The sequence below is a fragment of the Thunnus albacares genome, chromosome 23 (assembly GCF_914725855.1).
Source record: "Thunnus albacares chromosome 23, fThuAlb1.1, whole genome shotgun sequence".
NCBI classification, from domain to species: domain Eukaryota; kingdom Metazoa; phylum Chordata; class Actinopteri; order Scombriformes; family Scombridae; genus Thunnus; species Thunnus albacares.
In genome coordinates this window covers 11,871,286-11,895,007 of record NC_058128.1, presented here as the reverse complement: position 1 = coordinate 11,895,007, position 23,722 = coordinate 11,871,286, and the positions used below count along the sequence as shown (strand labels likewise).

Genomic DNA, 23,722 nt, shown 5'->3' with positions numbered 1-23,722 from the left:
TCTCTTTGCAACCAATGCGGCTGTCAACCAGCATATGTTCTCTCTTTTTACCTTTCCTGGAGGAATCCCTTGTAATCTGCCGGGAGCTATTGTTACATTGCAAGTCTAATTTCATACCGCTTGACAAGATGTGCACTGTGTTTTGTGTGCATGTGTTCTAAGAGCGAGTACTTACCATGTGCAGTATGTTTGAGTGTGTGAATGTAGGAAATCTGAGAAACACCTACAGTGTGTGTATTAATAAAAGTTTACAAATTCAAAGATTTTTAACATCTTTTTTTAAGGAGCGACAGTGCATCAAAACAGCAAAATGTCTTGACCTACTCACAATCTCCATGGTAACTCTGTAATATTTGAGAAGACAGGTGGAGCAGTAAAAATGACAGTAAGTGAGTCTTGCAGCTGAAACTGAATTGTTTCCGTTGTAAAGATCAAGAGCGAAGGGAGAAATATAATGGCAGAAAAAAAAAAATCATACAAAAGCAGAAGGCAAATGGGATTCAGGAGTAAAGTGAAATTGTTGGGAAAATAGAGGGAAAGGAAGTGATTTTGACTGCTAAGAATAAACCTTAACAGTTACAAGGAACTAAAATGTCAAGAAGCAGGCTCTATCGAGAGCACACATGCCAGAATATATCTTAATATCTTTCTACATATAATTCAGACTTTGGGGACATTTCTAAGTTTTTCTGTATTGCATGAACTTCCCATTGTCTCTGTAAACCTAGACAGGCTTTTTATTACCTGTGCTATTTCTAACTGTCTACAGCCCACAGTCAAAAACTTGACTTTAAATTCTCCGACACATCAATAACAATTAAGCAGCCATCAACTGCGTAAGACAAGCCCGCTGCTTTTTTCATTAGGCTCCTATTCCACATTATACTCCTCGTACAGTCCGACATTTATACCAATTAAAACATAATTAATATTGCTTATTACTGGGAAATTCTCATCAGGGATAGAGTGGCCAACCCTGAGGGCAGTGAAATGGGGGTCCATCATTCTCTTAATGGAACAAGACGACCTGCTCAATTATGGCTGTCTATCAATGTCACCACTGGGGATAAATGGCTTGATTTTTTTTTTTTTTTTTTTTTTGCTTTTCTCTCTCTGATTGACTTTTAATTTGTTTTTAAGGTGGAGAGAGAAAACGGTGCGGTGTCTCATATCATTAGAGTTATTAATGAGACTGCTCTCCTGATTTGAGGGCTGCCTTGTTTGTTTTTGAAAAAGTGTTGTTGTCGGCCGTCAGAAGGCTTTTGTTTACTAGACAGTAACACAACAACATCAGCGTCAATTTCACCTACTGTGACCCACCACATTGCTAATTTGCTTGCTCATTTTGCTCTCTTTTCAAATGAGGCTAATTGCATTGCAATTGTTATTTGATAGAGACTGAAGAACAGGTACACAAACTTGTGCTGTTTGCATCACTGAAATCAGACAAGTGGTAATATGAAGCGAAATTGACTGGCAAATAATTAACAACTTCTTATATCTATAGTGTACTTATAGTGTACTTTACTGATCAACACACTTGGCCCTGAAGCATGTTAGCTGAGAACCTGACTTTTATTCTATATGTACAAAGTGTTTTTCCTGTGTCACCAATAAAACTCTCCACACCTGCAGAATATAAATATTATTAGTAAAGTAAATTTAACAAGCACTGTTTTCTCTGGTTACAAGGTGTTCCTTCAGTAATACAGAAATTACCAAAGGAGATACACTCCATATATAATATATCAGTTAAACGCTCAACCATACCTCCAGGTCTTTGAGTACAGGATGTTCCTCAATGCCAGGGAAAAGGACCCGCATGGTGTAGGTCCTGTAGTCCAAGAAGGGGATTCCTGCTCCATCCAAATCACTGGTCAACTCGTGAATGTCTGTCTGGAGCTCTGCAAAAGCTGATGGATAAACCAGATAGACAAACTGGTTAGTTTTACCAAACAATTACCTTATGATTGTGTTTATATGGCATCCTATGATCCCAGATAGCATACAGCCATTAGATCAGTTTCCTAGACACATTAAGTGGCAGCATTGAAAGGGGCGACACATACCCCTGAATAAACCGACACTATAAACTGAATTCACAAACATGAGACTGGAATACTGAATAACAAAAAAGCCTAAACCTGCAGTGCGGAACTTTTACATATAAATGAACATCCATTACATTCAAGCCCTTGCCAAATGAGTTCACACAATTCTGATTAAGCCTATCACTGCACGGTAAATCTCTCTGTATTTCACAGTATACCAGAGTTTTTAATCTGGTATTGGGTTTGACATTCCGGCTGGATAAATGCATGAATGCAGACTTCCGCCAGCTGAGCCAACTAACTTCTGGTTAGCTCTCTGCGAACTTGAAGGGGGATAAAATAATTTTAAATCATGCGTCTCTTCTACACTTTCCAAATGTTATTGGACTGAATGGATCAAATTCTGACAGCGAAATTAGTCATTTCGCTGGGGTTTTGTGACACTTATTTATCCACCATTTTACAGCTGCAACAGTAGCAAGTAGGCTATGGTGGAGCCTATGACATAAGTACATGTTGACAGTATTTTTGTAATCACTTTCACTGCAAGAAGGGGGAGACAAAAGTCCCGCACTCCAGCTTTAAAGGCACACCATGCAGGATTTTACTAAAAAACAATGTATTGACTAATAAAGTAATCCCTCTCAATCATCACTTATAACCCACTACAAGTATGTGGCGGTGTATTTATCTGCAGAGACCCCGCCCACTGCCTGTAATTTATTATTTTGCTGTGTTTGGGATGCTTTTGGGCTGCAACCATTGGGCAGTGTGTGTGTAGCCAATAACAGTGTGCAAGTATGAGGTCGGGACTCATAGCGTAGTGACCAGGCTACATTGCTGTGTTTTTATTTGGTTCAGTCCCTGTTTCTCCGCCTCCCTCCTCTGCTGTGTGCTGCTCCTCTGCTGCTGCTGTGTCTGTTTGACTGACACACACATGCGGAGCAGAGAGTGGGTGTGTTATTTGCGCTTTATAACGTAACTGCTGTGAAACAATAAGAAAATATTTTATAACTCCAATTCACAGCTTTGTTCTCGCCAGCACCACTCGCTCTCTTCATTCATGCTCTAGCTTGCTCAACCACCGTGCTCTCTCTCTCTCTTGCTCACTGGGCCAGGGAGGAGGGGCCAACTTTGAATGCTGTGTTTACAAACATCAACCAACAATTCCTGCAAAGTACGCCTTTAAACATACTGTATTTTTAATCCATCCATCAACAAGTTCACCCTGCAAATGCCACTTTTATTTCTTCACACATAACATGGGATTCCGTAGTCATCTTGGAGTATTTTTAATGAAGTTGTCACAAGACAAAAACATTGAACTTAGAGATTGTGTGTTTTACAGGTTTCCTTGTTTGAAACAGTAGATAAATTCAAAAAGCTTAGAACATTTCCAATGTGGCACATTTAGTTGGGCGTGTGGAGGAAGAAACATTCAAAATCAATTTAACCCACTGCATCAGCATCTCCCCTCTTACCTTCTTTGCACTCCAGTGCAACACGTGACTCAAGGTTGTCCATCTGCATCTGCAGCCTCTTCAGGGTCAGGTCACTTTCACGAGACTTGCGTTTGTAGGCAATGAGCACCACCACGATGAAGAGGATGAGCAAGGCACCTGCTGCAGCAATGCCAATGATTGCTGTGCTGCTAAGCGGGCTGTCAGAAGTGATGAGGACCACACCTGGCGAAAACTCGATTCCACCCACACGAGCCTTGGCATAGTGATAGAAAAAGAGGTAGATTATAATTACTGTTATGTGTAAATACACAAATTTACTTTCGAGAAGGGTTTTTTTTTCAGAGAATATGTTACTGATAAAACATGACATGTGCTTAAGTAAACCAGAGCTATAATTAGAGAAGAGCTTCATTTAAATATCGCTTCAGCAGTAACACTTGTAAGAGGTTTAATCTGACCCTTAGAAAAGAGAGAGAAATGGCAATCAAACCCTTGCAAAGGAACTACAGTGGTGCTCAAGGTAAAGACTTACTACAAATATTATATAAACTATAAGATAATATTGTCACCCTGAACCACCTTTGGGTCTGTGGTGTATTTTTTGTCAGTAAAATCAAGATCAAAGCTCAGACAGACAGATATATTGATTTTCAAATTCAAAGTGTACACATCTGTTTATTTGTACAGCTTCTAATTGTTTTACAGTAATGTGTCCATTTCTTTCCATGCCACTGAGTCCAGGTGGTAACATCAGGAAGCGCTTTGTTCAAAGTGGTCCCTTTTAAAACCACAAATGGAATCTTTATTGAGTTTGCTGGGGCCCTAATCCTTCTTATTGAAGGCTTATTTGTTTGTCTTTTGTCTGCTTGTGGGCAGTAACAGGAACCACATGGCTGATTGGATTAGAGCTGTAGTCTGTCTGGAAGTGGACAAGGAGATGGATAGAAAGCAACACGAGAAATGTCCGTCTGTCTGTCAAACTGTCAATTGATTTGTAGGTCTGTCTGCCTGCCTGCCTTCTCCACCATAGCCTGCCTATCTGATGTGTGTGTGTATGTGTGTGTGTGTGTGTGTGTGTGTGTGTGTGTGTGTGTGTGTGTGTGTGTGTCTGTTTCTCTCTCTCGTCTTTGTGAGGATGTGCCGTGTCACTCACCAGGACCTTGTGCCGACCCGTCAGGTTGGGTGACTCACAGAGCAGCTGGGTCTCTGACACTGTTAACATGCAGGTCTTCTCCCCTATCAGAACTGTGTAGTTCAGCTTCCCATTTCCACTATTGGTTGGTGGAAGGAAGTTCCGCCCCTGCAGAAAAGTATTTATGTATTGTTAAAATGAAGGATAAGGGAGTTGGGGTCGAATTACTCATGCGATTAATAATTATATCCTATAATAAATTAGACTAGAAAATTACATTTACAATATTATGGGTAATAGTCTGAAATTATTAAACCAAGTAATGGATATAAAATAGATTTGTATATGATTAGTATAGGCAGAGCTGTCTGTACCTTAATGGAATATTAATATTATCAGGCACACTGATAGTGGGTTTGTTTCTGATAGTCTAACACACACTGATCAATATATGTGCAGCATAGGGCTAGGCAATTTGGTTGAAATCAGTATCATATTATCAATATTTTTCTGTCACAAATATCATGCCATGTATGCAAAATCATATAACATAATCACATTGTTGCACCAAACTGGGTTTCACTGCTTCACCAATCTTCAACAACAATCATCAGTGACAAAATACCTAATTTTGTTTGTTTGGTTTTGTTTCTATTTAACAATTTGCTCAGAATCACTCTACTGAAAGTCGATGAATTATCAGATTTAACTGTAATTCAAAGTGGGTGTGTGATATCTATCCCCCCTACCTTCAATATGATGGGTGATCCAGGTTTAAGCTCTAGCACCCCAGACACGCTGAGCAGTTCAAACTCTGGATTGGGGAAGTAGATAAAGTTGGTGTTGTTGAGTGCCATCAGAGCCTGCACATCGTCCAGTTTAAAGCCAAACTCATCTGGTCTTTCAGGCACCTCTTGCTGCCTGGCCAGGCTGATGGGCAGCTCTGGGGCCTGGCACAGCATGGATGTAGGGCCTAGCACCTGGCACAACTGGCAGAAGACAGACAGAAAGAAACATTTATATTTATGAATGAACACATCTTCTGTAAATTAAATGAGAGTTTAGTTGAAGCAGAGAAATGTTGACTTTCATGTGTAAAGTGACAAAAATAAACATTATGTACTCTCATTTTGTCATTTTTTGTGTGTCTTTAGGGAGTTGTTTTGGTGCTCTCCATCTTATTAAAGATACTGCATGTAACTATGCATTATTATTATCATTTTTCGTGACTGAATCTCAATATACTTCATACTCAAACTGTAACTAAGTTCCCTATTACCTCACTCACGCCTCCTTGCAAGTCAAGCTCTATCAAAGTGGCACTTGAATATGCCCCAAATTCACTATATGCCAAGCCAGTTAATAGTGTGAATCTTTTATGTCACAGGTTTAAATTTCACTCGGCCCACTAGAGACTCAATTCCAACTGGAAGCTCCTCTATTTCAAAAAGTGCAAAGAAAAACCTGTTGGGATATTTTCATTCAAAGGAGGCACCAAATGAGATAGTGTGGAGTCTCACCACAATCAGGCTTTGATGTGTGAAGATCCAGGAGTGATAACTAGGTCCTACCATTCCTTCATTACCCTCCAGAAAGACACCCCCACCCTCTCATCACTTCTTTATCCCCTGTCCCGTTATACTACCCTGTGATCTTTTCTTCTCCTTTGACATTTATTCTTTATCTTTTCTCTATACCACTTTACCACTCAATTACAGTGTCTCTCACATCTTTTTTCACTGTCATGTCTCACTCTTGGTTTGTTGCTCTTTGTCTTTGGCCTGGTCTTTTAATTTGACATGTGACATGTTTTTTTTTAAATTCTTCATCTTAATTCCTTTTTTATTCACATCTCTGAGCCAGTTTTACAAACAAGAATGGATTGTCCAATCTGTCATTGTCATACCACATACCCTTTAGCATTGCTCTAACATCTCCATTCCTCTCGGTCTGTCAGGGCGTTGACAAATCAACCACCAGCAAAGGTCTCATTCACAGACATTTTGGTCTCATCCAGACATTTCACATTCCAAAAGTAACCTCTGTGGTGCAACCAAACCATTGCCTGTCACTGTAATTGGCTCCTTGAACATCAAACTTGACAAATCTGGCAAGGTCTTCAGGACATCACCGACATTTATCCTGTATTGCTGCAAGAAGGCAACTGCAAAAAAGTATCAGCACACAGACCTTGCTCAATCCTGGAAAGTGCACTAGATGCTTATTTCTGTTTCCCTCTCGCCCAGTGCAAAACTGCTTGCAGAAAGTGAGAGGTGGGGTAAATGATCTATCAGCACATTTCATTTATGTTCGTTCAAAGTTCAAGCTGCGTATACAGTAGCTTGAGACCTAATGCCTCGTACAGGCACATATGAGCAGATGTTAAATGTGATGTAAACTTATGCTCAAATGGACCATGAAGAACATTACTACCTTTTGTTACTCCCCCTTCTTTCAATCAGATCACAGAGGCCCTTGCATGGTTTTATCTACCCTCCCCTGGGTGCAAATGGTGAATAAAGGGTAAAAAGAATTTGATAGGGCCAAACAGTGGTTTTTGGTTCGATGTGAAAACTTTATACTGTTGCAGAAGTGGGGAAAGAAATTACATCATCCTCTATTAATTCAATTGCAACCTGTTGATTTGTTCACTAGCATTCTGAGTTTTTTCCTTGACCCATATACCTAAAAGTGGCACTGAAGCATTAAGTCATGCAAGAAAAAAACACTGACATTCACTATGGCCAACTTTCCTTCACATGCACTGCTGAGGGAAGTTAAGGACTTCAAAACACTGATAGTGGTGCAGATATTATATAGACTGCATGTGTGAGTGCATTTAATTCAGTTGTTTTAGATGATTTCCAACCATCCATCTTGTTTTGCTAAAACAAGATCTCTTGAATGTACAGGATGTAGTAATCTAAAAAAGCTTTAAACACAAGGCAGCTTGTTTAATCACACACACTATTTGTGTTTGCAATCACTTACATTGAGGGTCTCATGGCCGTTGTATTTGGCTCTGATGAGTGGGGTTTGAATAATGTCCAGGTTAGTTCCTGTCACTGTCACTGGAGTGTGTCCACTGTAAGAGAAAAAAGATTGACAACAAGGTTCAAGATTATCCTGTTTTTTGTTTAACAGAAGGTGGCATGATTGGCTTAAGACATTGATGCAAAATTAAGACATTGCAGACATTGTATCCTGTCATAAGTCACCATCTTGCTCAAAAAAAAAAAAAAAAATCCCCTACTCCAAACAGTATCCTTACCTGTAGATGCTCCACTCTGGCTCTATTTTGGTGATGGTGGGATCCTCCACATACTCAAACCGCAGGTCTTTCTGGAGGTGGGCCTTGTCTATGCTCACAGACACAGACACATTTCCATATCCATGCAGGGAAGCATGGGTTCGGCAGGTGAGCCACAGGCCACCTCTCCTAAAGTGACCACAGGATGAAACATTAGTTATGTGTAACAAATATAGTTAAACTGCATAAGAAAAATAAGGTATACATGGGGCAGTCAGTACAGCTACCTAATATAGATTTTTTAGATAATATATTACATTGTGTAGACACTGAAAGATTCATTAGTTTATCTCTGCCGATGCAGATTACTAAATGGATATAAAACCATTGAATGGTTGGTTAAGTGGACATGGGTGTATAATTCATTGACTGAACTTGGAATTCTGCATTGATTAGAGTTAAGTGGCTGAGTGTTGGATTATACAATAATTACATGTCTTTTCCCAATAATTTATAAGAAATCATTTCTAATTTATGACACCATTCCCTGATCACCCCCGCATTTTTTAAGGATATTAAATAATTGTCTCAGTTGATGAGGGAAGAATAACTGTTCCCACATTAACTCAGACAACGATCTAGTGAAAATGATGCAGTGAAAATGAGAACAGTCAGAGACGTTTATCTCTGTGGTTAGAAGTCATTTTTGGTAACAAGCCTAACACTGGCTTTGATTGAGCTTTTGATTGACTGTTTAATTGTGACTGGAAGGGTCAGCTCTGGCTTGTTCCCCACTAACCTCAGATAAGTGCATGGCTGGTCCTTAAACATGATTGACACGTTGCTCCCAGCATCAAGGTGGCTGCCGGTGATGTTGACAATGGTTCCCCCAGAGACTGGCCCTCGGCTGGGCTTGAGGTTGTGAATCCTTGGGATCTGGCGAAAGGGCAGAGCGTTGAAATTACATAAGTCAATTAGAGAATGAATTCAAGTGGAATTAAAGTAGAAAATAAATTATGCATTACAGTGAAATTATAGTGCTCGAAAAATAACAAATGACCGAGAGACCATAAGTTGCCTTAAGTGTACAGGCTAAGAGGTTGATCAGTAAAGCAAATAAGGCTCATACAGTATTTAAAGTACAGGGTAAAATTACAGTTATCACCAATGAGCAGGGATTAAATCAGGGAGGTAGAAATATGTGAGCAACTTTTTATATATGTAGAAAGGTTGGTGGTTAGGTTAATGTTTTTAATGTATGTAAATAAATACAGACAAGCATGCTGTAACAGTGAAACAGATTATTATTTAATACTATACAGACACACCATAATGGTCTCTTTTCTGGTCTCCTCTGATGTTAATATAACACATACTCTATATTCTAATGAAATTATACAACACATTGTCACACATATTCTTAGCCCAGTCATAACTCTTTGTTAAACATACTGTAAACTCTTTCTACTTCAGTAATGGGCAAAGCATTTCTAACATTACAGGATGATACCCAAATGTTTTCAATACGATTAAACTCTGAGTTTATTTTAATAAACTAGGAGTGGGCTCCAGAAAAAAAGTAAATCTACTGAATAAGTGTACTCAGCTAAAACGACTTTTGAATGTTACTATACAACTTAATCTGCACTCACTAATCCTGCCTATACAAAGTGACACAGCAGGAGCTGATGTACTGCATTGGAAGCTGGGCATAAAGCAAATACTCCTTCAGTTCTTTTGGCCTTCTTATAATCTCATCTCCAGCCTGCTGTGTGGTGTAACATCTAGACCTGTCATATAATCCTGTACAGAGACCCCATTGAGAAATAAACCTCAGCCAGCACCCATTAATGGGAAGCAGTAAAAATGAAACCACTGCATAAAACGAGTACATAATGGCAACAAGTGCAGATTTATTTCTGAGTGCTAGTGAGTGTGAGTGATGCTGATTAATCGTGCGCAGTATTCAGAGCAGAGTGTTGAAAAAACACAAGTGTGTGTTACTGTATGTGTGGCTCTCCTGATTTTGCCAAGTGGTTGTTGTCCTGAGACCAACATTTCATATGATAGCCCTAGGACAACAACTGCCTCAGCCAATTAATGTTTGTGATGTCATCACAGAGAGCCCTGCTGCCAATGCCTGCTAAATAATTTTTTTAAAAAAAGAGGTAAAAACAGCTTTGCAAAGATGCACAAATTACAAGTTGAGACCAACATGAAAGTTTTCACATCTGCTTATAAGTTTACACTAGTCTGCTACTATAGCTTTATTATTATGAGGATATTTAAATGCATATGCGATTTTTAGATTAGCATTTTGCTACCATGGAAGTAAGCTAACATTAGCTTACAAAGGTGAGCTGACAGTTAGCCAGGTCGCTAGCCAAAACCATGGATATATAATAAGAGCTGGATAGGGCGCTGCCTCTCAGCCTTGCAGCCAATTTTTCCCAGTGGCCACTTGCGGTATTGTAGCAAAAAATCCCCCTGCGGCCCAAAAAGGATTTTCCCCATAAACCACCATTGTAAAACAGACGTCTGTAAAACTATTGATAGGACACCTTGAAGTGCAAACAACGTCAATTATGACTCTTTCTATTATGAACTTTTGATTCATGGAGGTTTTATATTTGTAAAACTTTCCTCAAGCCAAGAAAAGCGATTTAAAAATCTGTGTCATCATCACAATGTAAAGTCTATGGGCCGAGCAGGAACTCGCAGGCGGGGCCAGTGGGGGAAACACTACTGCGCATATTCAGTGGGCCGCACAATGCGGAAGCAAACCTGGAAGCAATTCCTATAGGACTGAATGGGCGCCATTTTTAGTCCGGTATCCAGCTCTTATAATACATCCATGGCCAAAACCAATTACCATTGCTATCTATCTGGCTCAAATGATGTTATAGCATGATATTTTAATAGCGTGCCTAGCTAAAAGCTAAAACTTAGCTAGCTAGCAAACATGAGCAAGTTAGCAAGTCACAAAGCCAATACTAAGCAAACATTTAATGTGTACTGTGAATACAAATAATATTTGACTCAATAAGACATTTGATTTATTCTCATATTTAAAAGGACACTAGCAAAATATCTAGTTTTAACTAATAAAGTATAAACTTCCCTCTTTTATTGATGTTGATTGAGCTCATAAAATTCTGCAATTTTATGGGCAATGCTGCAGGCAACAAGCAACAGTGAGATTTAGGGTCAAAAATCTATCCAATATGCTGAGGCAACTCCTATTCCTACATTGATTGGCTGGGGCAGTTGTTGTCCTATGGCTATCATACAAAATGTTTGTCTCAGGACAACAACCACTTGGCAAAATCAGGATGTACACGTTTTTATGTGTTCATGTCAGAATAAAAAAGTTTTTATTACTGCACGTGTTTCTTTCTCGTTCAGCACTCAGTGACTGCCAGTCATGTCTCACTGCTGATACATGCATGAGATAAATGCTGAGAGGGAGACTCTTGGTGAGAACTACACCGTGTTGGATCACAGTCAAATATATGAAGTATATACAGTATTAACACAGTAGGTGAGAACACAGACCAACAACCAGCGAGGTGTTAACATGCAGAGGGTGACATATGCAGCATGGGTGCCTTCCCGCTCATAGAGGCAAAACAGTGAATGTAATGAATCCATCAGTTAGAGTCATTTTAACCATCAAATAGCCAGAGGAAACCTAAGTCACAATGATGTAGTGACCAAGGAAAACACAGATTTTTATTGTGCTATATATTACAAAAAGGCAAATCTCATGATGATGCAAAATACATATGTTTTTGTCTCGAATATCGCGATTTTTTAAATAAAAAAATACAGGTGTTAATACAAAAAGACCAAGAGATGAAAATAGACTCACCACAAAGTAGTAGTACTTAGAGGACTTTGCCATGAATTCTGGTATGCATTCTCCAACCCCAACACAGACCTGCACGTTCCCAGTATACTGACTCTTCTCTGCTTTACCCATCTCACACACAATCCTGTGAACACACATACAGACATCAGTGTGGAATATATAAGAAAAAAGAAACATATGCATATAAACCACATGTATATCCAACACACAAAAATGCTTAGGTGACAACCGTTGGAAAAACTTGCAGCAGTTTGCTTTGACAGCAATTGCACAGACCAGCCGGTGTAATGTGAATGGACTTAAACCTATGTTAAAACCTTAATAAAAATAATGTGTTATTTGGCAGCAACTCCATCTCCACCGCCAACCTGTGGGAGAAAAAGGAAAAAGTCTCTATCTTTTTTACATATGACCTCAAATACAGCTACCTCTTCTGCTAGGTCAGCATTTGCTTAGAAAGTGCTGGCACATAACTTACTTTCTTAGCAGAAGAAGCACTGGATCTGTTGATAAGCCAACTTTAAACTAGTTTAAAATAATTTGATAGATGGCACCTGTAAGGACCCATAGCACTGGATTAAACGGAAATGTCAACTAAATGTAATCTTCTGAACTTTCAAAAACGATTATGGGATTGTGTGTGCTTGTGTGTTTGTGTGTGTATGTGTGTTTATGTATTTGTGCCATTACTGCATAAAATGTGGAGACCAGGGTGGTTCTATGTGCCCGCAGCAGTACACACACAAGTTTCTTGTGCTCTATGTGTGCTGCTGTGACTTGAAGTTAAATTAAACTTCACTCCAGGCCAATTTGGCATTAGTTTGCCTCTCTCTCTTACTCTATCTTTTACTTGCTCACTTTCTTGCTGCTCACACACTAACACACACCCTGAGGTATGCATTCTAACTCATGATCTGACGGTCAGGCTGAGTTGTTATGGCTCTGCCGTGTCAGTGACCAAAGGTAACATAACACTGGTTCTATGTCTGACTCAAGTGTTGAGCTGTGCTTTCAATGGGATTATGGTAAGTATAGGTAGAGCAGAAAAATTATGCTGAATTTATGATTTTGTTTTCCTGCGGTTCAGATATACTGTTTGACTTATCTTTATGGTTCCAGTGTAGACTGTATTCATACATAATGTTTATGGTTTGGTTAGAAAAATTGTGAATATCAACTGGCTGATGCAGATGGGATTAATTGATCTGCAGGAATGTAAATTGAGAATGACTATTTAAATATGTGCTACTTACTACCTAGTGCTGCCAGGTCATCAACATAAAACGTGACTTACTGTTCAGCAGGGATGTAGCCCTCACGTATGGGCGTGCATTCCACTTCAGCCACCTTCACGTTACCCTCAATCTCTCTGAACTCCAGTCCCAGGTTCTCGCCACGGATAGTCACGAGCGTGCCGCCCTCTCTGGGACCTCGCAGAGGGGTAATCTGTTGAGATTAAAAAAACAGACTGATGTTTTTGAAGATTTGTTTTTGTGTTTTCTTGAATAACAGCCATTAGGACATCACAAGAGTATTTTTCTGACAGTGTAAGGTGTGACTGAGCAGAAGAAAATAAAAGGACCTACTTTAAAACTGAAGCATCAGTAAAAATCTGCAGCATCCTGCTGCCAGCAAGAATGCTACACTAAACGTGTTCTGTCATCAAGAAGTTCTGGTTAACCGTTGTCTCATTGCACATGTAGATGAGCAAGCCTAATAAAAGTGCATTCAAAAACTGAAATGTATTGAAAGCATGTAATTTCCATTACCAGCTGAAACCCTTGTCCATACTCTATCCACATCTCAGTTTTTACCATTATATGCTATTATTTCAAATAATTTCAAATGGCCTTATTTGTATTTTATCTGAAATGTGTTACACTCCAAACAGTTTGGACTGCAATAGAGATTTGGATGCTGTAGTGCACAGTGTATTGATGTTTTACAGAGGTGTCATCATAAGAGAGCAGTGGTTTAACAGTGTGCACTGTTAAAGGCATACTATCAGGATTTTCCTAAAAAACAATGTATAGACTCAAAAACAATCCCTGTCAATCATCACTTATGACCCACTAGAAGTGTGTGGCGGTGTATGTGTCAACAGAGACCCTGTCCTCTGCCTGTATTTTCTTATTTTCTTATTATTTTGCTGTGTTCGGGACGTTTCTGGGCGTCAACCTTTGGGCATCGGGTGTGTAGCCCCCAGCCAGTAAGAGCGTGCAGGGTGTGAGGTCGGGACTCAGGTTACATTGCTGTTTAATATGCCTCAGTGTTTCCCCTGCTTCTCCGTCTCTCTCCTCTGCTGTGTGCAGAGTGCTGCTGTGTGGCTGCTCCTCTGCTGTCGCTGTGTCTGTTTGACCGAGGGCGGGGCTGAGCTACACACACACACACGCAGAGCAGAGAGGTCACAGCAGACAGGATAAACGTGTGCTTTGGCTGCATCCAAACAGAATCTGGCAATGCAGCACCTTCCCGCAGGGTTGTGCGGAGGTGTGGGCGTGTTTATTTGCGCTTTAGAATGTAACTGCCGTGAAACAATCAGAAAATGTCTTATTTATCTGATTCATGGCTTTGTTTTCGCTACCACCTCTTGCTATCTTCACCACCGCTGCTCTCTCTCTCTCTGTCCTCAGCTTGCTCTGGTGTTGTTGAGCTGGCAAAAACCAACAGCAAAATCCTGCATAGTATGCCTTTAACTAGTTTCTGGTTATAAATTCCTATTTTAATATGTTTTAGTCAAAAGGAAAACTTCCCCAATGGCATGAGATAAAGAGTGTTAGCGAACAGCCAGTCAAACTAGAATATTCTTAAGTATTAACAAGGCCCTCTGCAAAAGCAATATAGAGCAGAGCTCTGACATAAAAGAACAAACATGTATAGAATTATGACTATTTAATGGGGTTTAATTTAATTAAAATTCCTTGTGGATAAAGGTTAAATGTTTCTGTTCCCATATTATGTAGTTATCAGAAAAAAATGAGGTTGGTCAGACAGGAGAAAAGGCTTCAGAAAAGAGACAACAAACGACAAAATAGCAGCTCCAGTGACAGCTATGGGTCAAGACTTAGGGTCAAGGGATTGTCATTTCTCAATCCTGTTTTTACTGAAAACCACAACAATATATTAAATAAGATGAACTTAAAACTTGGCATTGGGTGACATCTTAGCAGTAATCACAGTATCATTTGATTTATCCATAACATCTCTCATTGTTGATGAGGCGGTTCCAACATCCATCAACACTTTACTCACACAATTACTTTTCAGCCTGTGAGTGTGTGCGTGTGTGTCTGTGTACGTGTGCGTGGGTACAAATCATCAGGCCGGCCCAGATGGATGGATGTTAGAGACGGACACAGAGTAGTCTGCTCATATCTGTCTCTGCCAAATAGAAGTCCTCCATGCTGCATGCTGCAGGCAGGGGCCCAGCTTTAATGGTGCTATGTCACCATCCCCCTTGAAAAATAGTGATCCCAAGGATTTTTACTGAGGCTTAGACTCATTGTTTCTATGTTCAGTTGAAAGCTGGTAGCATGACCCCCTGCAGTGTTCATAGGTATAGTGCTGAGTAAGAATGTGTTTGGCTTTATCTTATATCTGGTATGTTGTAGTAGGATAATCTTTATGCTGCTACCATATGTGCATCAAAGGACTTTCATTTGACTATTTGATTATTTTTCAAAGAAGTGGACTAAAACAAATTGAACTAGCCGGGCATGAAAGGAACTAGCCAATCAAATGACAGCGGCAAGCTCGAGCCAGGTCATGCACAACAGAAGTCCTGACGCTGTCATGCGAGAGATATCGCTATCGTATGGTTCAATGTCTGATTAATAAGACTCCCTGCTGATATCTTAATGAAAAAAAGAGCCTTCTGGGAACGGGGCTACAATACATGCAATTAAAAAGATTGTGTGGCTCTCCATTTATTAGCAAATATAGAAGATGGAGAGGGAGAAAGACTTTAAGAGGAATATTGAAGGAGGAGGAAGGAGCAAAAGAATGAAAGAGAGAGAGAGAGAGAGAGAGAGACGCAATGAGGCGTTGATTAGATTTGTGACTTTGACAAGATAATTGACGGTTGGGTAGAGGCAAACACTTAATCACTTCTCACTCTCTCTCCCTTTCTCTTCCCATCTTTCAATGTGAGTCTCTCCCTCTCATATTGTTGATGGGAGTTGTCATTATAATGAAGCGTATTAGAATGCATTAGGGCCCCGGTCGTCTTGGAAAAGTCCTCACTCCTCACCCACTGACAGTTTTTATGGGGGACGTGAGAAGGCTGCAATATGTCCCTGCTGCAGCTTCAGGGATGTAAGAAGAAATATAGGGCCCATCTCCAAGAATAAATCCACTGCTCGGGGTGAAGACAAACACTAGAGTGGAGGAATGATAGAGAGCATCAGACTGATCCAGACTCTTTAATAAGCGGAACGAGGAACAAAATATCACCATCTTCTCATCACCTTCCTTAGAGTTGATTTGATTTGATTTGTGTGGATAAAAATAACCACAATGGTTTATCTTATCAGTGAGAAGAAGAGAAGGTCAAGCAATCAAGTCTGCCGTTTTGGAGACAATATCCTCAGTGTCCATAGATTTCAGACTCTTTCAGACTTTCTTCTTCTATCAGACTATTCAGTAATAGAGGAAAATGGAGAAATTGAACAATTATACTGTAAAATTAAATTTACAAGAAACAATGGGGTTTATGGCTTTCACCAAATCTCCACTGAGGTCAGCCACTTATCTGTATGCTGGTGCATCTAGAATGATAAAAGGACAAGCGGACAAGAGATTACACTTCCATTCCTGTATCCCTCTTCCCTCTCTCTGTCCAAGCCCATCACTCCCCAGGACACCAAAAGGGATTCCCTTCACTGTCCTTTTTATCCACGTTTGGCTTCATCCCTTCCTCTCCAGTCAGTCACCATCTGCTCCCAATTCTCCTCGGGAAAATGATGCAGAGAGGATCTTTATATCCATCATGGGGAAAAGTGGAGGGCGCGGGGGTCTTCTCCAACCCCTTCAGCCACATGCGACACTATTCTGGCTGAGTCCACCCATCCGTCACCACCTCTCTTTCATGTAAACCCAATCCATCCTCCTCCCCATTCATCTGGGCAGCTTTCCATCCATCTTTCTTTTGTATCCTCTTATCCTCCATCTCACTGACCCTTATCCCTTCTGCTATTACCCCTTTTATATGTCTTCCGTGGGTCAAATCTATTTGCCTCACACAGCGTCTGTGGTTTTCAGGAACATGCTGGGTTAAGTGGGGGTTAGGTCTGCATCTGTGTAGAGGTGATTCATAACCATCAAGAGTGAGGATGATTAGTCTTTCTTGTCTGAGTGTTTGTCAGTGTGTTCAAATGGTAAGAGGAGTAAATTCAAATGTCAAAAGCAACGATTGTCCAACTAACTGTTTAGAGAAAAGATATCTAAAAAGTGCCAGTTCATGATTGCTGTAATTTTGATTCTAGGATATCATTATTATTAAAACTTTTTGATGGGTGATATATGTAACTGCACTGAAAAAGGTGTAAAATATATAGTTTCTCAAATCCTGTCAGACTGAATAGCTACCAGTGACTCACAGCCACTGCCATTATGTTGAAATGATCGACTGCAACAATGTCTCTGCGGTAACTAGTATGTGATGAGTAAGTATGTCCCCATCAGTGCACTGTAATTAAGATGTGTATTTAGGGCTTTTGAGTAAAAAGCACTTCCATCAGTGTTTGCATTTCCTGGCACATGTAAGTGCCTGTGTGTATAGTATTGTATTGCATATGCAGACTTACTGTATGTGAACACCGACGCATGTGTATTCTAGTGTATGTGTCTCACCTGAGTGATCCGTGGGTGGGTGCACTTGCTGTTGATGCCGTTGTGCTCCAGCCACTGGTTCTCAGGGTGGGGGCAGTGTTGCTTGAGGGTGCAGCGGTTCTCTCCTTTACACCAAACGCATCCAAACAGTGGGTCTGCCTTCAGACACAAACCACAGCTTCCACGCTGGGCGTCACACTTGTACAGATGGACTGTGCAAGTGGGAGAAATGAAATGCAGAAAAGGAGGGAAAGAAGACGAGAGGGGAGGGAGGGAAGAAGATAATGAGAAGGAGAAAGAGTAGAGAACTTTGAGTGAACAACCTTTGTACAAATGATTACAGAATTGCAAATGCATGCAAATATATTTTAGGCAAAAGCCTAAATGACTGACAAACACTTCAAAACACAGAACAAACTACAATTTGGATTCTTTACCTATCTCCCTCAATTTCTGTCAGCTGCTGTTTGCGAACAACAAACGGAACATTGTGAGAGTGACATTCGTTGATATCTTTGTCTCATTATCTCTCCATCTATCATCATGACTATATACCCCCCCCCCCCCCCCCCCCCCCCCCCCCCCCACCCTCTCTCTTTGAGTTTCCTACACTGCTACCTCTCGCCTCTGCTCACCCACCACAGATTTAACATATCATCTCCATGGCAACGGGCCAGCCATTTTCTTTTTAATTGCTATTAGATGCATGTGTGATCTGTCCATCAGATGATGCCCTACAGTAGAAGCCACTTCCTCCACGGGCAAAGAAAGGTAGAAGAAGGCTAGGGATGATTCTCTGGTTCAAGCATCTCTCTGTAACTTTTGTTGCTTCTTTGATTTTAGACTTACACTCAGGGATACATTTTGTACTCTGTGTTTGATTCAGACACACATGCACACAACCGCAAACACTGTGCAAACTTTGCCTTACAGCACAGTGTCATGTTAGCATATCATCCACATTTTAACAATAGGTTTCTTATGCCTGACTCCACTGCCTTTGGTTAAAATGAGTTATTTTCCTGTCAGAGAACCACAACCCCCAGCATGCTACTGTTTTCTTGCCCCAGCATGGATCACTCACAGTGGTGGATTGCCAGTGGCCAAACTGAATCAAGCTCAGCAGCTGAATGCTGAATGCTTAAAATTTCAGCACTGAGCTGTCATTCCACATACAGTACACTGTCAGTAGATGGACAAAAAAGAGTGAGGGGCAGAGAAATATATCTTATGTATACTTACATTCATCCTGATGACAGGTGACTGACAGTAATTTAACTTTGCTTACTTAGATTCACAATTGATAATTTAGGTTAGGTTAGCATTATTTTGCTCAGCTGTATCTATATGCTTTGCCAATATTGCTCTTTTGAAATTTATGACAGTAAAGCACATTGAATTGCTGATAAGAACGATATGAAATGAAGGGTGAAGGGGAGAAATGGCGGCAGAGATAGATAAATTGCACAAGTCCCAGAGAAATGTTGACAGAGCAAATAAGAGAAACATCTGAAGAGAAATAATATTTGAGAGGAGGCTAGAAAATGGAATTTAGAGAGTTGGGAAGAGACAGAGACAACAGTGAAGTGCAGGAGAAAGACAGACGGATTCAGTGAGACAGAGAGGAGAAAGAGAGACCTACAGAAAGAAAGCGTTAGAGAGGATGTGTTAAAGTTAACCACTCTACAAGGCAACATCAGGGGATGGATACTGCACCTCAGCACACCGCCTGCCTGTTGCCATGGACACCAGCTCCAAGGGCAACAATGGGGAGGCAGCGGCTTTACTGTGTGTGTCTATGTGTGTGTGCATGTGTAAGTGAGAGTTTATAAGAGACTATGTTGACTCTGTGTGTTTATGTGAGAACTATGGAAAGAGCTGATATGGATTTACAAGTATGTGTGTGTGTGTGTGTGTGTGAGAGTGTGTGTGTGAGTGTGTGTGTGTGTGTGTGTGTGTGTGTGTGTGTGTGTGTGCGTGCGTGTGCGCGCGTGTGTGCACGCATATGCTGTTGCCGCTATGAATGCTCACCTTTGTTGTGGGCGGGGTTGTCGATGCTGAAATCTCCGTTCCAGATGACGGTCAGCTCCACGGGAAGACTGCTCATCTCCATCCCATCATAGAAATACTATCACCATGGCAACCAGAGAGGGAAAGAAGGGGATACGGGGAATAGAGTATGAGAGAGAGAGAAGCTGTTGAGCTACTTTAAACTGTCTATTATCTCCAAGTCCAAAAGCCTCTGGTATCACAATACTCCTTTGAATGCAAAACGCATCATCAACAGGTGGCTGTACACACAATGAATACACACATGAACTCACACACACGCACACTCAATTCACAAACACACAAAATACACACCAGAGAGCTTTCAAAGACAAGATTATTTTTCATTTGGTTCTGTAACACTAGCAGCATGGAGGGTTGGTGCTAGAATCATAATTTTCCGCTAAATTACAGTTTCCCTCCTTCACTGCTCAATCAAAGTACAATATTTGGATTGTACTATGATTATACACACATATCCCACATCTCTACACACAGACACTGACACACACACACACTCAGAGTGATGAAGACAGACAGGAAGATGAGATGTTATTGTATCAACAGACGATTAGCATCAAGACCAGCATAAAGCCTTTTTCATGCTAGTCTTTCATTGCTGTCAATCTATTATTCAGTCAGTGAATGGAGCATGATCGCAGGGATCGCTGTGTATGAGAGAAAAAATCAGGCTCTCATCTCATCTACCCTGTTTCGCTAGAAAAGGAAAAATCCCTCAGCTGGAATCAGTGTGTGTGTGTGTGGGGCTGTATCGGTGTAGGAGATTCATTTTATATTACGGTCAGTTTTATAGGAAAACTTTATAGAAATGGGGCGTCTTTATAGAGATTGTGTTGGTGTGTGGGAGGGTGGTCAATAATGGTATCTTACAGAGGCTGCCAAGTTAAAACACACACACACACAGATGCACGCATAAACACGTTCTCACCGATGTGTTTTGACACTGCACTGAAGAGCTGTTGAAGCGCAGGGCAGGAACTCTGTGTTCGTTTCCCTGGATGGTCAGCAGACACTCATACCCCCTCTGTCCAGACTGGGGCTGAGGGAGATTCTTAGCCCTCAGGGTGATGGGCTTTACCACGTTGACTGGCACCAGGATCCTCTCTGCAGGCAGCAACTGGGGACATTCCTGAAAAGGAACAAAGCGACAAGGAAGGATAGTGAGGACTGAGTCTTCTCGGAGGGTGTAATACATTACTGCAATTACATTAATTTCACTCAACTAAAGAAGATCCTGCACTTTCACATATGCAAATCTGGTCCTACTGTATGTGTGTACGTTATATATAGAGGGCTATGTAGACAGTCAGGGTCAGGTGTAAAACCTCACAACATACTTTCAAATCTATGTCAAATACTGGTCATTCTGCTGCCAATTTGGACATCACATATGCAAATTCATACTGGATTGCTAATGTAAAATTACCTCAGAGTGTGCTAAAAATGTATATTATTATTTCTGAACTTTACTTAAAGCTACATTAGATAAATATTCTGGATCCCATTGGCAATAATTACAGATACGCAACCATACCCAGTAAAGGAATATTCCTACAATCTGACTGACATTCAGCATTCTGTAAACTCACAGAGTCATCAACACTCCATCTATCTCGTCAGGTGGCAGACTATCCAACACTACTTCACCAACATTAGTTTAATTGAATAACATAGCCACTTCAATGTCTACTGTTTTTAGTGGTGAAATGCTTTTATTTGTAATAATTCCTGATGAGATCGGCTGAGTCTCTTGGTTGGGCAGTGAAGGGGCAGCTCAATAGGTACTGCACTGTCATTATCCACATGAGGGGAACATTAATGATACAATGAATCAGACACTTTTACATAGATGATATGAGCTCTCAGTTTGTATTTGTATGTTTGGTTGATTTTTGTTCATGAGGAAAAGATACCACTGACAGATCCAAAATAAGGTTGATTTCTGCCTGTACAGTAATTAGAGAAGAATGAGCGACAGCGAGAGAGAAAGACAGCAAGAAACAGAGAGATGAGTCACTTAGCAATCGGAGGTCTAAAATTAACAGCCAATCAATTCAGGTATGAGTAGCTGGCTAAATATAGAACACCTATGACTTGCCTGAAGATGAAGAGGAGAGGAAAGCGGTGGAAGACAGGTGAGGAGAGGGGAAGGGATAGATAGAGAAGAGAGGGGGAGAGGGAAAATAAAGCAGAGGCAAGAACAAGAGAGGGCTGACAAGCAGAAGTAGGGAGGTAAAAGTGGGTAAAGACTAAATAGAGAACAGCACTACTATAAGTACTTTGCAAACTGCTTCATGTTTTCACTGAAGAATGGTGAATAGAGAGAGAGCAAAATAGGCAAAATGAGAGAGAGGAACAACAAAAGTACAGAGCGAGTGAAAGAGGCAAAAATACCATTAAGCGTATGCGACAGGAGGAACTTTAGCATGTCAAAGAGGGAGAAGGAAAGAGGGTGAAAAGAAGGAGAGCAGATAAGGTGAGCCCCCGCATGGATGGAGCTGGGGGGGAGTGAAGCATAGCGCACGTTGAACTGGGTGATAACACTTGTTTGAAGTTCATTAAAAGCCACTTGATTGGGTTAGGCTGAGTGACTGACTGGATGGCTGCGTGGTGAGAGAGAGGGGAACGCTCTGTGACACTATTCACAAAGTCATTATAGATAAATGACACACAGGGTGAGTGAGTTCAGTGGTGGAGGAGAGGAAGAAAAAAGGTGGTGCATGTGTGTTTGCTCTTCCAAATCTCATTTTCCTAAGAACGGAGGGTCGTATTTGGAGAATGAATATGAGTGGGAGAGCAAAGAGAGATGCAATCCATTTTTAATCACATTTCTTCCAGTTAATACGCTTGAACAATAGGGACAATACATTTGATCTGGTTTGTGGAAATGAAGGCACGGGAAGCACTGGAGTATGACTTAACACAGTGACTTAAGCTGAATCTTGAAGACACAGATCTACACCGATAATGGCATATGGTGATGAGGTGATTGGATTGTGCACAAACACACACACCACTCTATAGTGGAGGTGTTTGTGTGTGACGTGGAGCACTACAGCTAAAATTGTAAAAGTGTTTGAAACCCTAAACCCAAGTCATGTGACACTACACTTTCTTGTACATGTATACAGGCAAATTCAAGGTAAACTCACACTGACATGTGAATGTATGTGCGCGCGCACACACACACATACACACAAAGAGTAAGCCTTGGAATCTCATTACAGTATAAGATAAACACCACAAGTCAGAGCCAGACAGCATCTCTTGCATCATCTGCCTTTATGACAACATGTCACGGAGATGGAAAACTTCAAAATGCAAATTTCATTTGCTGCTGACTACAGACACATACACAAACATACACACAAACATGCACCATTTCATTAACACCTTCCACAATTCTCTTTACAACACTGACATCATAGTAATTTTTTTTTTACAGCTACGCTCCAAATACCCATCCATGTAATCGCAGCTAAGTAATCTTAGTCACACCTAAAAACACTCTTTCACACATACACAAACACGCGCAGGTTTATTTAAACCCATAAAGCAGAGTCATCAGCCCTGTAATTCTGAAGCAGACGTCCCCCACTCTTGCAGATTGTTCATGCTCACATGCACACACAACTACACAACCTGTCGTTCCTTGTGTTTAAAATGATCAAAATCTTAATTCTCACCATTTGTGACAGAACAAACAGCAAAATATAAAAGAACAAAACAGATGCCTTATTTGCTTCGACAACAATGAAAAATTCATGACGTGGCAGGAAATCTACAAGCGAGCGAGTGTGTATGCTGTTGTTAGCCTGTGTTTTTCTTCCTGATTTTTCTGTTTGTATGTATACATACACACTCAGACACACTCACATACACAGTCAGATCGTTGCCAGCAGTTCCTGAGGCCAAGTGGGCTTTCAGTGGTTTGGACAAACACATGTACATCCTAGCTGGCTACTGATGCTGGTGGTGTTGGCAGTGATGCTCACTGTCGCCTGTTAAGATTTATGTCAACATTAAGTTGATCTAATGTCAGTGTATTTATTGCCT

General features: G+C 40.7%; 1 protein-coding gene across 2 annotated transcripts in view; it reads right to left on the bottom strand.

The window, feature by feature from the left end:
- plxna4 (plexin A4) overlaps positions 1-23,722 on the bottom strand; it is a 241,569-nt gene that overhangs the window by 32,564 nt on the left and 185,283 nt on the right. For both annotated transcript variants that reach the window (XM_044344049.1, XM_044344050.1), the window contains exons 10-21: positions 20,595-20,795; positions 19,628-19,724; positions 17,618-17,808; positions 13,062-13,213; positions 11,768-11,891; positions 8,696-8,832; positions 7,918-8,085; positions 7,638-7,731; positions 5,396-5,635; positions 4,668-4,814; positions 3,533-3,767; positions 1,771-1,913 (exon numbers count right to left, since the gene is read on the bottom strand). In XM_044344049.1, coding sequence (XP_044199984.1) covers positions 1,771-1,913; positions 3,533-3,767; positions 4,668-4,814; positions 5,396-5,635; positions 7,638-7,731; positions 7,918-8,085; positions 8,696-8,832; positions 11,768-11,891; positions 13,062-13,213; positions 17,618-17,808; positions 19,628-19,724; positions 20,595-20,795 — 1,929 coding nt within the window. The remainder of the gene's footprint in view (positions 1-1,770; positions 1,914-3,532; positions 3,768-4,667; positions 4,815-5,395; positions 5,636-7,637; positions 7,732-7,917; positions 8,086-8,695; positions 8,833-11,767; positions 11,892-13,061; positions 13,214-17,617; positions 17,809-19,627; positions 19,725-20,594; positions 20,796-23,722) is intronic.